Source organism: Ptiloglossa arizonensis, chromosome 8 (genome assembly GCF_051014685.1).
Source record: "Ptiloglossa arizonensis isolate GNS036 chromosome 8, iyPtiAriz1_principal, whole genome shotgun sequence".
NCBI lineage: Eukaryota > Metazoa > Arthropoda > Insecta > Hymenoptera > Colletidae > Ptiloglossa > Ptiloglossa arizonensis.
This window is the reverse complement of record NC_135055.1, coordinates 24,164,337-24,180,612: the sequence shown is the minus strand read 5'-3', so window position 1 is coordinate 24,180,612 and position 16,276 is coordinate 24,164,337. Positions and strand designations below refer to the sequence as shown.

The window sequence follows — 16,276 nt, the reverse complement described above, 5'->3', positions numbered from 1 at the left end:
TCAAACAGGAGAAAAATAACCAGCATGGCTTACGTAAGACGCGCGAAATAGCAGTGTACGGCGAATCGAGAAACGTGAATTACATTCATTGACGACGTGGTTGCGAGACGGGTCTTTTATCAAGAATTGGACGCGGTTAAATTAGTTTACGATTCCTTGCAATTTTAAAGGCGAGGCAGCCGTTTCGGTAGCGAAGGAACTGCGAAACGATTAGTGCTGCAAACCAACGACCAGAAGCGTATATGTATAACAATTCTAGGATAAATTCTTAGAATGATGGATTTAGAAGGGAAGGAAATCATTGCAAGTGATTCTTTAATGAAACAGATCACCGTAATACTTATTGTTAGTAAGAAAAAATGGCTGGAACATGAGGTGGCAAAAAGTTTTTTCCGGGAACATTTTTGTTCTTTAAATTCTCAAGGTCACTATTAATTCTTCTAGTGGCATTATATAAAATTAGTACAAGTACAATAAGTGACGTCGGATAAATACGTTAGTATGTTTCTCTTCTCAATTATTGAGACTTTGTAGTTACAATTTTTCACAAATACACATGGTAATCGAATTTATTCTCGTCAAAACATTGAACGTAATACGATCACCGTATGCTTTTCGTGTCGTAAATTTTCTTTCGATTCACTTATGTAACATCGTCTTTCAGGTGTTCCACTCAATTGTTCAATTCAGATCTGAATATGAGCGTCACTTGTGTTTTTCTTTTCATTGCAGATATACCAGACATTCCTGAGAATATCAAAAATTTACGGGCACTTCAGGTGGCGGACTTTAGTAGCAATCCAATTCCGAGGTTGATAAATTATTTTTTATTTGTTTACACGACGTACTAAAACGTTTGGTTTCTCAGTTAGGAAAGGAAATCAAAATTTTTATTTATGTTTTCAGACTCCCGGCTGGTTTCGTGCAGTTAAGGAACCTAACTGTTCTAGGACTTAATGATATGTCTCTCACGAATTTACCGCCTGATTTTGGAAGGTAACGATAATAAGAATTCGCGTTAATTATGTTGGAATCGTTTAATTAAATCATATTATCTCGGTATTAGCGTTCCTTTTTCTGGTTATTCACAGCTTGGAGGCGTTACAATCACTGGAGTTAAGAGAAAACTTGCTCAAGTCTTTGCCCGAATCACTTTCTCAACTTTATAAATTGGAGCGGCTAGATCTTGGTGACAATGACATTGAAGAATTGGTATGATAAAATTTCGAAGTTAATCGGATATGTTTATTAGTAAACAAAAAATTAGTAATTAGAATCGAACGTTACTCGTTAAGAATCTCGCATTTCTATTTCAGCCAGCACATGTAGGAAAATTACCAGCATTACAAGAATTATGGCTAGATCATAACCAATTGCAACATTTACCACCGGAAATTGGAGAATTAAAAACATTAGCGTGCTTAGATGTATCTGAAAATCGTTTGGAAGATCTTCCGGAAGAAATCGGCGGTCTAGTTTCCTTAACGGATTTGCATTTATCCCAAAATGTTATTGAAAAATTACCCGATGGACTCGGAGAACTCAAGAAACTTACCATTCTTAAAGTCGATCAAAACAGGCTTTCTACTCTAAATTCAAATATAGGCAGGTAAGATCCAAATTTTTCTTCTTTTGTAAGAATATTAATAGATCAAGGGAAACACATGAGTTAATGTATTCACTTTGTTTTGCAGGTGTGAAAATTTGCAAGAATTAATTCTTACAGAAAATTTTCTCTTAGAATTACCTGTAACTATAGGAAAACTTCTTAATCTAAACAATTTAAATGTGGATAGGAATAGTTTGCAATCATTGCCAGTTGAAATTGGTAAGTAGAATTTATTTAAACCATACCATATTGGTAATAAAAATGATTTTTGTTTTACTCTAGGAAATTTGAAAAAATTGGGTGTATTGTCTTTAAGAGATAATAAGTTGCAATATCTTCCAGTTGAAGTTGGACAGTGTACCGCTCTTCATGTCTTGGATGTATCTGGTAACAGGTGTGTAATATCCGTTATAATACTAATATTTTGAATAACAATGTTTGTCTTTCAGATTACAATACTTGCCATATTCCTTGATTAATTTGAATTTAAAGGCAGTATGGTTAAGTGAAAATCAAGCACAGCCAATGCTTACTTTTCAAACAGATATTGATGAAGAAACTGAGCAGGAGGTATTAACCTGTTTCCTTCTACCGCAACTAGAATCCCATCCTGATGGTTAGTATGTTAATTTCTTAGGGTTGAAATTAAATGTATGCAATAGATTATGGTAATTGGTGTTAATTGGTGGTAATTGTGTGCAAAATAATTTTTTATTTAGATTCAGGAAGGGTTGGTATGCTAGTTGGAATGAGAAATGCTGTTCAGGTTGGTGACATACGTGAGCTTGGGAGTAGCGATGATGAAGGCTGGCAAGAAAAGGAAGCATCACGAACACATTCAGTGAAATTTACAGACGAACCTCCAGAAACTGATAAGGAGGTGAGCACGCTACTCATAGCACATCCTGTTAGTTCCTTCAGATCTAGGTTTATAAAACTAGTGAGATACTTCATGTGTTGGAAGCATTCTTATTCTAATGAACTATAATGATAAATAATATCAACTGAAAATGAAACAAAAATGTCTTTTTATTTCCTAATCACTTGTTTCATGTTATTTAAATAGCACATATACAAGGCTTTATACTTATTTCAGACACCGTTTGTGCGGCAAAACACGCCACATCCAAAAGAATTGAAAGCCAAAGCTCATAAATTGTTCAGTAAGGGAAAGAGTGACAGTCGGTCAGCATCTACGGACGAGCAGGTAATAGCTCGAGGTTACTTTACATTTTTATGTTAAAATATTCCTTTTACACAAAAATATTCTTTTTAATGAAATATAAATTTATTATGTACGGTATTTTTAAATTCGGAAAACAATATTCTTTCAGGATGTTTCTCAAACGTTTGGTTTGGATAAAACTGAGACTGATATATTAACAAAATCTAATGATTTAGAACTAGTTACTACAGAACAAGAACTAGCAAATCCTGAATTTGTAGAAAATGAACAGAAACAAATTGTACCTGGACCATTAGCTGATAATACAGATCTTCAATCTAACAATGAACCAGAAATGATTTCCACTCAATATATTGCAGAATTTAATTCTGTAAGTATTTGTATGGATAAGAATATATTACTTTATTTATTAATTTATTCATCGTATAATTCTTGTAGGATGTAAGAATCGAAGGTTCAATATCTGAATCAAAGGATGGAAATGATAAAGGAGATGATGAATCTGAAAATGAAGAAACACAAAGACATGTAGAATTTTCTATAGCAGAGGGTACTGATTACGAAGGTAGTGGTGATTCCAATAGGCCCAATAGACTTCATCGTAGAGACACTCCACACCACTTAAAGAATAAACGTATCCATCCATCCGTGGATAAGGACAAGGTAGCTTCCATTATTGCACAAGTAAGTTGGTTACCAATCTAAAAGATATATTTAAAGTAGATAATAAAGAATAATAAATATTAAATAGAGATTAGATTAATATGTAATAGATATTAGGTAAATATTAATGTAAAAGAAATCTTACATAGTTTTTGATGTATATAGGCACTTATGAAAAAAACTGACGAAAGTACTGCACCCATATCAGCGCCCACAGAATCTACAGAAAATTTTGACACTCAGAGTCAAGGTAAAATAATCTTAGCAATTATTGTAACACTCACTTACTTCTTAAAGTGGAATACATTATGTTTTGTTCCTATTAATTATCCGAATGAATACACTTCAAAATAGTGATTTAAAAATTCTTGAAATATGAATTTTCTTAATGTACATACTAAATTTAAAATAAAATCGTACATTTTTTATTGTATCTTTTTCTCGTTAACTGTACTGAATAGCGAACGTTTCCAGACTCTTTAATATGACTGCTTTGTAATCACTGACGGCAAACAGAAAGATCGCGATAAGATTTTTTTTTTCTGAATTATCTTATCTGTTATCCGATTTACCCACCTACTTTGCTATAGGAAATCTACTTGCGAGAAGAGAAAATTTTTAAATAGAATTGTTCGATTAAAAATATAAAGGCTACTAAATATTATTTATGAAATTAGTGGCTGAAAATGTCTAAATTTAGATGTTTTGTAAGAAGAAAAAAAAATGCTGGTAAAATAGTGTAGCATAACATCTTATAACTTCTTATATTTGAGTATAATTAAATCTACAACTGCGTAGGTGCGACATCTGATGCTGAACCGACGATAGAAGTTCGAGAGGAACAATATGAAATTCATATCGAAAGGACAACAGGTGGTCTTGGTTTGTCGATAGCTGGTGGTATCGGTTCAACCCCATTCAAAGGTGACGATGAAGGCATTTTTATTTCCAGAGTTACCGAAGGTAAAAAGCATTAAATTTTTACAAATGTGGAAAATTTAATTTTACGTAATTAAAGAAAATAAGAACTCTATTTTATTCGGCTTTCTCAAAAAATAATAATTTCACTTTATAGGTGGACCTGCAGATTTGGCAGGTTTAAAAGTAGAAGATAAAGTACTATCTGTAAATGGAGTTTCAGTAGTAAACGTAGGTCACTATGATGCTGTAGAAGTTCTGAAAGCATGTGGACGTGTTCTTGTATTAGTTGTTCAAAGAGAAGTAACAAGGATATTACCGTCATATGAACAGGTACCGCATTGTTAAATATGTTTTTTATGATATGATTTACATTATTTATGATATTTAACAGACATCATCAAGGAAAGATTCTGTGTGCTCTAGTCTGAGCACAAGTAGAGCTCCAAGCGCTACGTCTCATGTTTCATCTACAGGTTTACCGCATAATTTAGAAAATGGTGATGCTTCTTTATCTCACGAAGTTATTAAGGTATATACGGTTTATCGTCAATATATAATGTATAAATAAAAAACGCGAGTATAACGCTTAAAGATATATTCTATAGCATTCATTCTTTTAATTAGACCAAGAAAATTCCGGAACCTATATCCTCGATCAAAGCAGGCAGTGAACCAATGGTGTCTGTTCTTGTTCACACAACATTAATACGGGACCAAAATGGACTCGGATTCAGTATCGCTGGTGGAGAAGGTTCTCCACCATTTAAGGACAACAGCGATGTAAGATATAAAATTATTAATGTTATTTCTATACATTTCTGTATTTTCCGTTTTCTTCTAAATATGGTTTTATAGGCAATATACATTTCAAGAATAACTGATGGTGGTGTAGCACAGAAAGACGGTAAATTATTAGTTGGAGACAAAGTAATATCTGTAAGTCCTTTCTTAACACAAAGCAGTTATAATTAATAAAAGATACTATGTTTTTTTGTAAATTTTATCTGAAATATTGTAATATTATTCTTCAGATTAATGGAGTTGAAATGAGAGGGGCTAAACACGAACAAGCAGTTGCTCTATTAACAGGCTTGGAAAGATTTGTTCGATTAGTAGTCGAACGTGAAATTCCACTTTCACAAGCAAACGCAGCCACAGTTTTAACACCTTCAGAAAAGTCACCACGTGTAATTGGCGCACCTAAACCATATACAGGATTATATAATGCCAATAGTTACATAGCAAATAGATCAGGATATACCGGTTATCGACGATCTATTGATGCCGATAGAGCTTTATCACCGAGTCCTACTTCAAAGACACCACCGCCTATGAAATTTGAAACCACTGAGGTGTCCAAAATGAACGGTGTTACAGAATCAGGAAATATTAAGAACGTTTCTTCAGTATCGCCAAGTCCAACAAATAGTCAACCACATCCACAACCTGCGCCGAGGCATAGCATTTCACAACCGACGATCGCACTTGCGACAACTGCGAGCTCAACGCCCACGTCTTCTACAGAGCCTAGGTCAATCTCACCCCAGGAAGACATACAGGTATCGAAGCCTATCACCAACGAAGAATTTCAGGCTATGATTCCCGCACATTTTCTCCGTCCCCCTACTTCCTCGCCATCACCAGACTCCCATCAAGGCCCTATCGTGACAGTGACAATAAAGCAGCCTGATAATCTACCTGGAGATGTTAATTTTCCTCCGGCTCCCACTACACTTGGTAAAGTTACTGAGACCATCACAAAGAGCACTCTTACCGAGACTGTCGTAACTAGGGTTACTGACAACCAATTGGTACAACCAGTGATTATTGAGGTATGTGCTTGGTAGTTAGGTGCATGAATTATATTGTACATATAGTTTGTAGAAAGTTATCTTGCAAACTGTTTCTTAATTTATTAAACTGAAAGGCAAAACAATTTCAATAAAATTTACTTTATTATCTATCAATGTTACGAAAATTGCGATTATCTTATTTCTAATATGGGAATAGTTTGCACTCTTCAAATATTTTAAGTAAAACTTAAGCACTAATATTTGTTATTTATTAACTTATTTCCATGCTTGGATGATAATCACGATACTGGTAAATGTTATTTAACTAAATTTCTACATTCAAATTTTGGTAATAAAACGATACTGATATTACAATTTTGTCACAAACGTATTCCATAGCAGTCGATTGTTTATCCTAAATAAGTTAAAAAATGGTGGTAAAATGGTCTTCTATTTGCATGTCCAATAAAAAAAATGTTTTTACAAATTGTAATCTTACATAATTTTATACAGAAATGCTTGGTAGGATTTTTTAATAAATGAAATGTTTTAATTAAAGCAGTTGAGCTCCATTCTAAAAACAAAAACAAAAAAAAAAAAAAAAGAATTTAGAATGTTATTGTTAAGATTGATTACATGTGTGTTTACTTTTATTCCTATGAATTATACTTTACTTTGCTGCATGCTTACATATTTTAAATTCATTGCTATCATTTTGATATGTATTGGAAATATTTATTAGAAATTCGGTTATATGGGATGTTGTATTGTTTGATACATTGGGTGCTTATCCTCTGGCATGGAAATAGGTAAGTAGCAAACACTAAGTACATTCTCCTCTTCTACTTTTCATAAGCCGAACCAATGTATATGTAAATACAATGCATAACTTTATGATTTCAAATTATACATTACAATTATTTTCTTTATTCATTCTGTAACTATCTATAGTATAATATTTATTAAAATTTACATTTTTCTCATTGTCACAGTTGACTGTTTCTTTAAGAATTTCAAAGAAAACATTTATATAGATATAAACATTATATCATAAAAAGATCTATTTAAATAATTTGAATGAAACAAATATGGTAAAATATGTTGAAATTATTAGTAATAAAGTATTAATTGTCTAGGATGTTGTCCTTGTGAAAGAAGGATCATTAGGGTTCAGTATCATTGGAGGTACAGATCATTCTTGCACTCCATTTGGTGCAAAAGAACCTGGAATTTTTATATCTCATGTAAGTTTTAGAACCATTTCCTTATATTCTTTTTAACGTGCAAAGTTTGTATAGTGCGTATATTACTAATACCATTCTTTAACAATAAGTAGTATAAGATTAATTTTCTTTTTCCAATATACTTGTTAGATGCATATATTTATGTGTTATTGTAATTTTAAGTTACTATGAATTATAAAAGTATTGTATTAAAATTAGGTCGTGCCTGGTGGTATAGCTGCAAAATCTGGTAAATTAAGAATGGGTGATAGAATACTAAAAGTAAATGGTACAGATGTAACAAAAGCAACTCATCAAGAAGCTGTAATGGAACTTCTGCGACCAGGAGATCAAATTATGCTTACAGTTCAACATGATCCATTGCCGGAAAATTATCAGGTAATTTGTTTATAATTTAATTATTCACTACTTGCTAGCCAGTGCACTAAGGTTTTGCTTTTTAATTATATAACAGCTTTCTAGTTTAGACGCGCTTATAAAATTACAATTATGCAATTCATACATTTTTAGTGACTGTTTATCACAACAGCTAACTTTTATAACTTTTGACCTAACCTAGACTATCAAAGAAAGTTACGAAATTTAAAAATGTACAGTATTTTGAAACATTATGTACAAATAGAGTAATTGATTAATACTGCAGAATTATTTTTTGTTCTACGTTATAGAAATTACCCTTTGAAAAATATTTTTTTTCCACAGAATAAGCAGCACAGTGAAAGATATCTAAAAATAGTTTAAACAGACATTGCATTTTGTTTTTTTTTCTCAACAAAAAATAGTTTTGTGTTATAGATGAACTACTCTACTTGCATAATGTTTTAAAATGCTCGACACATATATGAGTTTTCTAACTTCGTTTATAAGTAAGGAAGTTAAATATATGTGCATATAAGTAATTTATCTTAAATTCTATATAAAGTAATAATTTTAAATTCAATAGAATTGAGCAAAATTAATTCTTTATGCATTGATGATTCAATAAAGTGGCAATCAACATATTTTTATTTTAGTATGTTTACCTAGTAATGCTTATTATTTCTAAATAATGACACTGGGTACTTTCTCATGATAATTTCCAAACTTAATACCGTTATTTAAATCTTGTCTTACCAGCTGGTCGAAATAGAGTACATCCCTGTGACAGTAAGTACTCAAGTCATTTGACCTGTTATTTTTCTTTTCTAATTTATGCTGCATTTATCCTACTATTAACGTTTGGCGTGAAACCAATTTTGTTATACTTTCCGTTTAGACGACGAAATAGAGTACTCAGTGGATAGTTGAATATACAGAATATAAACAGGAGATAACGCTTTAACGCGATGTCAATTTTGTTTCAATTATCGTTTAGACCATGAAGGTTTGAGAAGAAAAAATTTTACTTTGTTCGCTCTAAGTTCTATACATAGTTGCGTAATTTATTGATTATCTTAAACAAAAATTTTTATTCATATCAAAAAAGATGAGAGAAGATAATACTGATACGTCAAGTGAATCACTTTCACCATCCTTGAGGATCAATGCCACACCTAAATGGAAAGTTCATTGTAGACCCTCAGGGATCAACGCTGCTTTTAACGTATTAAAAGTGCAATTCAGCACCAAATCACAAACAATTGCTTTTCTGCCTAGACAGAGATAATACACAACCTTACAATTGTCTTTTTAATCACTTCACATGCTTCACGCTACATTAAATGGACATAATAATATGGCAATCGCCCACATACGTTTATAAATTCTGATTCAATCTTTATTCAATATTTTGTGTGCAGAAATGGATACAAAATTTTCTTATAAAGATGTTAAAAATATTGATATCTTAATACAAGAATGAGAAAGTAAATACTGACATATTGTAAATATTAAGCGATATAATATTAGTGTCAATGAATATATATTTAAAATTAATTTGCATTATTTATTGGATCCTAGGAATTGGTTATTACAAAAGAACCAGGTGAAAAACTGGGTATGCACATTAAAGGTGGACTTAGAGGACAAAAGGGTAATCCCCTGGATCACACAGATGAAGGAGTTTTTATATCTAAGATTAATTCAGGTGGTGCAGCTAAAAGAGATGGAAGACTGAAGGTAACTATTTTTAATAAGTTTTATATGTGTTAGCAGTATGTGTTTAATGTAATTAAATTTTTATGTATTCCCCATTATAGGTAGGCATGCGACTATTAGAAGTTAATGGTACATCGTTACTAGGTGCGACTCACCAAGAAGCAGTAAATATACTTCGGTGTTCGGGAAATACAATTACATTAGTAGTTTGCAAAGGGTATGATAAAAATGAAGTCGAGTCTGTATTGCCAGTATGTGATGATAGAGAATCTAAAGAGTCCAGAACATCTAAAGAATTAAAGGATCCTGCAACAGATGGTACTAAGTCCTTGTCACAGAGTGTATCCAGTTTGGATCGTGATGATGAAGAAGCGGCAACTCTTAGACAAGAACAAGAAATGAAAGCCGAACTTGTAGCATGGGAGCAAGAAGAAAGAGAACGTGCTTTGATCGAGCATAGAGAAAAATCGACTCCTGAAAAAGTAAGATTTCATATATTAATTTATTGTTACAAAGAGAATGGAAACAATCAGAAACAGTTGCGTGTGAAATGGTATTACCACATACATTAATTCAAGCAATATTATATTAGTTTTAATATTAAATATTTTGATATTATACAGGTATTAGATGTAGTAAGAGCAGCCGAATCATTAGTAAGCAAATCCAATAGTCCTGTTGACATGGTACCACCAAAATCACCAGGTGGAACAAAAGATCTCAAAACAACTACTATCGTGATGAGCAAACATACTTTAGCACCTCAAAATACAAATGTGAGTACTTTTATTGATTTTACAAACTTTAATTTGAAAAATAGTTGCATGTTTTTAAAGGTATTGACTAATTTGCAAGAAGTAGTTGATTTTACTAACAAGATTTTGTTCATAGTGTTAAATATTACATTTGAGTTATAACATTTAAATTGCATATAAAGAAAAGTCTCATATAATAAAACTTCTTTTTAAGAGTTCTTAGGCACTTTTTTAAAAATAATTCATAAATGTAGATACAAAATATTAGTGTTTGTGAGTTATAATTTAATTTTGTAAAACTATTATTATTTTATTTTCTGTAATTTTATATATCTTATACATATATTTTATTTGTAGAATAATTTATATACAACTTTATACATTGTTTAAAAATGAATGTTGCTTTTTTTTTTAAGCTTCATTTACTAGAAGTGCATGATTTTGACATGTATTCTATTATTAAATAAGAATCACACATTTATCTCTGTGCGCGCACGCGCGCGTGTGTGTATTTGTGGATACATACATGTATAATTTATTAACAAAAATATTACACTCTTTATTAATGGCATTAAAACAAAAGGAGGGACACGTTTGAATACTCATAGTTTATGAATGATGAATATAAAAAATAAAAATGATGTTCTTGATTATTTTGAAAATAGAAAAATTATTATGGTACAATATGATATTAATAAAAAGAACATAGCTCTTCCCTAATAATATAACTGACATATTAAAAACTTCATCCAATACAAATGGATTGTAAATTATGCATTTGTGTACATCCTTATACGTGTGCATAAGCATGAAAAGTAGTTCTCACTTAAATGTATTTTAGTTCACCTCATTAAAGTTATACGTCTGTGTGTTAGTTTATAATGCAATTATAATAAGAAAACTAATCAATATAATACAATGTTCCAAAAAGGAACATTGGAATATAATAACAAAATTATTAACTATTATGAAGAGAAAAGAATACTAATTTTTTAGTTTATTATTCTTTAAATAATATTACACTTGACATAAATTCAGATAAATTTTCTGATTCTTTATCACTAGAAAATTTTATTATTTATCCTGATCATACACCTATCATGAATCTCATTACTTATTTGTTAATAAATGACGCATGAAATGTACATTTGTCAGTGTTTTTAGCGTCGCATGCTCTCCTGAGCAGCAAAACAAGAGATATTTCACATGTTTACAGACAGTGGAAGGTGATAGTGCTACTTTGGCTGCCCTCTAACAGGAGTGAGTCGTTCGACCCTCTACTCATTTTCCCTGTGTCTACGTCCATACCTCTGAATCCGCGGGACTGTGCCATAATAAATTATTCTAAAGGATTCATGTCGTTAACTCACATAATCACTGTTTATTGCGTTCCATGGGTATCATTGTTATACAATTTAACTATCGTTACTCCGTTTGTTACTGATACTGCCATTATAATGTTAAGTGTATTATTGCAAACATGCTGATTGGTTGGGTTGATTTTGTGATTGGTTTCTTGCTTTAGCCCAAATGGGGCCAAGATTTTAATCATCACAAACGTGTGTGATATCTTCCTTAACTACAGACTCTCATGTACATATTCATCTCTCCTATGTTGAGTAAATATCGGTTAAAAGATGAAAATGAAAAGATATTTCTGTGATAGGTAGACAGAAGGTATAGGCAAGAACTTCCCACGTATTTAACTGATATTTTTTAGCCATATTTGTACATTGATTCTTAGACTTGTTTTGCAGTCTATTTTAAAATGTTAAAAATATGTAATGGGTGACAGCTGTAATTGATTGAGCTTAAAGAATTGTGCGAACTTCTTTTATGTATTGTATAAAAAATCATTGAAAGTTAAAGTATATTACTATAATTTTAAAAAGATTCATATACTAATATACTTACAACTTACATTTTACACAAGAAACAGATATTTCTGTTATTAAAGTTTTGCTTTGTGATACACGATTTGACAACTAAAAGAATAAAAATTCCCATTCATGTTTTAAGATCAATAATTATTTCTGAAAAACAATTTAATCTCAAGTTTAAAAGTATTATTACTTTTAATATTTTCTAATATTATTACTTATAGTACTTTTAATATATTCTTTTAAATAATCTTATTTGTGCTCTTTCGAATAATAGTTCTCTATTTATAAAATTATAAAAAAGTATAAATCTGTTTTATTAATGTTACTACCACTATTTGGTCCGATATATAGTGAATAACGTTAGATGTCTATATTATTAACAAAATTTCATGTAAAAAAAAATAAAATATTTTACTACTTCCAGAATAGATTTATTATATGATAAAGACCATTTTATATATTATAATTCATAGGTACTCTACGTTTTGTATGTTTTATTCACTCAAAATGATGCAAATAATCGAAGCGTGTATCACCAACTAAGAAAATGTACCCAGAAATATCAAATTCTAATTGTTTACTATATTGTATAATGTACAGTTTAAAGTAAAAGAGAAAGAAAAATGTTTTAAGACATAAAATATTATTTAATAAGATATCTATACATCTAGTATTTTTCCTGAGTTATTAATGCACTAACTGGATCATTATTGCTACAGTAAATTCATATCATTATTGATATATAAATCAATGTACTGTATTCTATAAATTTTCTATAAATGTTATATGTTGATATAAATCTAATGGACCAGATGTTTATATATTATTACAAAATATAAAAATAAGATAGTATTTATCTAACTATAAAAAAATGATGTTAATGTTGAAGTTCCAGTTGACCGACATAATAATGAAACACAATGTACAGTGCTTTATTCAAATGTATAAATGCACCACCTTTTTCTGAACGAAATTATATTTATCCCATTAATGCTACAAATTGTGAGAGAATACATTTTTCATGTTCATATTTAGTAACACAGAAACTACAGTTCCTGTTAATGAGTTACAATCTGGGATAAAATCAACTAAATACATTATTTCAGAATTGTGATGCATTGATACATTTAAAAAGATGAAGGATAGGGTACAAATGTGAAATAACTTTATAAAATCGATTTTAATATGTTTAAAATCATTGGAAGGGTATACAAACAAAATTGTGCGCAAAGCTGCATGAATTGTTGCAATAATAGTACAATTGATATAATATTGAATGTATAGATGGTAAAAGGGAAAATTGGATGAATAAGTTCAAAACTGATTCCTTTTTAATTCTGATATAGATTTTGTATGAGATGTAATACTGAAAATAAATCTGTTTTTAAAGTATAATTCCAAATTGTGTACAGATAAGTCTTTCAATCTTAAAAAACAAGGAAGATGTACATATATTCGTTTAAGAATGTAGAAGTTAGAAAACTTGTGTTTCATGTTGAACACAGAATTCTCAGAATGTGGTATTCTAGTTTTAGTAATAATTTTTGTACAGTATTTATGTAGTTTACAACTATAGTTTTAAATGTTCATTATGTCTTAGTTTGCAATAGAGAATTGCATTAATTTTACTAATAGAATTCTTCATGTTATTTACTCAGTCACTAAGGAAAGAGAGAACTGGAACATCAGTGGATTATTATTCGTCAATCAAGCCTCTGGTCTCTACTCTTGCTCCACCAACGAATTTCGATCAAACTACCACTGCTCAAACCTTGCCCTCTCCAAAAAAAAAAAATTCCATACCAAAACGTAGTATCACCTTTGCCGATCTTCCTCATATTTGTAAGGAAGAATCAATTGATCATACCTCTCAGAACATTATTAAGAGAGAACAACCTTTATCCTTGTATGATAAATTTACTTCTGATCCCCAAATTATTTCTTACAAGAAAGTCTACCATAGTCCTCTCCAATCTTCTCATTGTCGTTTTAAACTTCCTCCAACCCCTTTGACTGCTCCCGAATCCATGGGGCATCTTGATACTTCGGCTTCCTTTAGCAAGCGACAGAACGCACGCTCTGTTGATGGGAATATTCAGGTTGAGGTGGGTTTAAAAAGCTTGTTTAACTAGCACTAGTGCACTACTCTTCCTTGATACTCTTTACTGAGAATGTTGGTACGTTTAAAGTGTAGAATTTGATTACATTGCATATAACTCATATTCATTAAAGTATTTTGCATTATTTAAATACAAATTGCAAAATGTTTATGCATTAGTATACATATTGGGTAGAACTCTATCAATTATACTTGTGTTAACATTAGAGATTAATGAAATTTCTGCATGAATTTTTGTTATTATGTGATTTTATTATAGCAGATATTTTATTGATTACTGTTACTAATATAATATTTCAAAATACAGTTATCACCAACACCATCGCCAACACCACCCCTAGTAAAAATGTCAGTTAGTGACAAAAAGAAATTGTTTGAAAGTGCCATGGAGGAACATCTAAAACCTTCCCCAAAGCCAGGTTGTTATTAATCAAAGCATTTAATTTAATAAATCCTAAATAACATATTTTTTAAGCATTCTTAATTTTTTTTTTTTTTTTTTTTTTTTTTTTTTTCAGAAAAAGTATTCAGTTTTTTAAGTCAGGATGAAGTTGAAAAAATGAAACAAGAAGAAGGTATGTTATTTATGTTTTTTTGTCAAATTTTCCCTACATTAATAATTCGTACACTTGTTAAATATTTACTTAATTACAGTTAATTACATACTTTTAGAAAAGAAAATAGCCACACTGACACGAGATGAATTAAAATCGTGGGCACAACTTGATGAAAACGAAGGTTTAGAAGATTTGGAGGAAACACTGGAAGATCGGGATAATCGGCGACCTAAGTAAGCTAAGTTGTACTCATTCTACGCATTTGAAAGTGTGTTAATTAAAATCTTGTTACCTTTTTATTTCTTTCTTTGTTTCCATCTCTCATATCTGTATATCATCCAATGATAGAAAACGGTGGCAATAAAAAATTTATTTTTTTAAGTAATAATATAATACTATTTTGATCATTTTTAACTAGCTATACATTTTTTATGAAACAATATAATTGTTTAACACTAATCGTACTGAAAGTTAATACACTTTGACTTGAGTATGCATTATGTGATCTTTTAAATTATCATAATAAGGCACTAGATCTCAATAGATCTTAATTACTTATCATAAAATGAAAATAAGAGAATTGAATTAATTTACATTAGTGTATTTACATACATGAGTATTATAGCACTTCTTCACTTAATGCACGTTCTTAGTTTAAACACGTTTCTGTACATAAAAGTATATAAAACATTGTAATTATACAGGTTATACTTTTCAGTTGTAAGATGCTAGATATAGCCTTTTCTATTATATTATATATGTGTTGTATGAGGCAGCTATCTTTTAATTAAAAAATACTTGTATTCATCTTATTAACAAATTATTTAATTATGGCTATTAATTGATGATTCATAAAATAATACAAAAGATATTGTTTCTGTAGTCAATTTATTGTTGAGACAATCACATGGTATCAATTAGTATGCTAATGTTTCATATAAACATAATACAAAATGACTGAATATTGTATAAATATCAGTATTTTTATACCTACGACAGATTCTTACATGTATATATCTTGTAACGGGTGCTTCTTGTTTTGACTATTATCTTATTACATTATGCATGCTTATTAGAATCAGCGTACAAATGATTTTTTATTGTGTTAGCGATTGCTTTTTATAAAATAACGTATATTTGTACATAGGCTTATGAATTCAAATTGTACCTTGCAGATAAGGTTGTGGTTATGCTTATATAGGCATTTAATGCACAATAAAATTACGTATTTCATTTAATAAGGCGAGGTGATAAGTTTACAAAAACTATGTGTATTCAAGTACAATTTTCGAAATCAAAAACGTATGCTTCAGCACATGTTTATCATATGCACTGCAGAGCAAGCGCACTTGAAAGATTCTGAAAAATAGTTATTATTTATTTAACACTAACATTTGTCTGTGGTTTTATTTATAAAAAACTTACATCTCTGTTCAAACAATATTGTAGATATAATTATTTTTTAGAATT

At 30.3% G+C, this 16,276-nt stretch overlaps 1 protein-coding gene across 10 annotated transcripts in view; it reads left to right on the top strand.

Moving 5' to 3' along the window:
- The window catches only part of Scrib (scribble planar cell polarity protein), a 35,783-nt gene that overhangs the window by 16,303 nt on the left and 3,204 nt on the right, over nucleotides 1-16,276 (top strand). For 7 of the 10 annotated variants that reach the window (XR_012992885.1, XM_076317483.1, XM_076317481.1 and 4 more), the window contains 28 exons: nucleotides 733-811; nucleotides 907-996; nucleotides 1,092-1,212; nucleotides 1,317-1,609; nucleotides 1,695-1,828; nucleotides 1,892-2,003; nucleotides 2,059-2,225; nucleotides 2,329-2,489; nucleotides 2,706-2,816; nucleotides 2,944-3,165; nucleotides 3,234-3,479; nucleotides 3,624-3,708; nucleotides 4,257-4,421; nucleotides 4,534-4,709; nucleotides 4,771-4,908; nucleotides 5,004-5,159; nucleotides 5,235-5,315; nucleotides 5,411-6,211; nucleotides 7,309-7,416; nucleotides 7,615-7,794; nucleotides 8,533-8,562; nucleotides 9,355-9,513; nucleotides 9,594-9,974; nucleotides 10,116-10,268; nucleotides 13,789-14,235; nucleotides 14,557-14,668; nucleotides 14,768-14,824; nucleotides 14,922-15,039. Coding sequence is in view for 9 of the 10 variants with exons in the window: in XM_076317483.1 (XP_076173598.1) it covers nucleotides 733-811; nucleotides 907-996; nucleotides 1,092-1,212; nucleotides 1,317-1,609; nucleotides 1,695-1,828; nucleotides 1,892-2,003; nucleotides 2,059-2,225; nucleotides 2,329-2,489; nucleotides 2,706-2,816; nucleotides 2,944-3,165; nucleotides 3,234-3,479; nucleotides 3,624-3,708; nucleotides 4,257-4,421; nucleotides 4,534-4,709; nucleotides 4,771-4,908; nucleotides 5,004-5,159; nucleotides 5,235-5,315; nucleotides 5,411-6,211; nucleotides 7,309-7,416; nucleotides 7,615-7,794; nucleotides 8,533-8,562; nucleotides 9,355-9,513; nucleotides 9,594-9,974; nucleotides 10,116-10,268; nucleotides 13,789-14,235; nucleotides 14,557-14,668; nucleotides 14,768-14,824; nucleotides 14,922-15,039 (5,083 nt within the window). In the remaining variant the exon portion in view is untranslated. The remainder of the gene's footprint in view (nucleotides 1-732; nucleotides 812-906; nucleotides 997-1,091; nucleotides 1,213-1,316; nucleotides 1,610-1,694; nucleotides 1,829-1,891; nucleotides 2,004-2,058; nucleotides 2,226-2,328; nucleotides 2,490-2,705; nucleotides 2,817-2,943; nucleotides 3,166-3,233; nucleotides 3,480-3,623; nucleotides 3,709-4,256; nucleotides 4,422-4,533; nucleotides 4,710-4,770; nucleotides 4,909-5,003; nucleotides 5,160-5,234; nucleotides 5,316-5,410; nucleotides 6,212-7,308; nucleotides 7,417-7,614; nucleotides 7,795-8,532; nucleotides 8,563-9,354; nucleotides 9,514-9,593; nucleotides 9,975-10,115; nucleotides 10,269-13,788; nucleotides 14,236-14,556; nucleotides 14,669-14,767; nucleotides 14,825-14,921; nucleotides 15,040-16,276) is intronic. The other 3 variants (XM_076317485.1, XM_076317482.1, XM_076317486.1) reach the window with 3 other exon arrangements.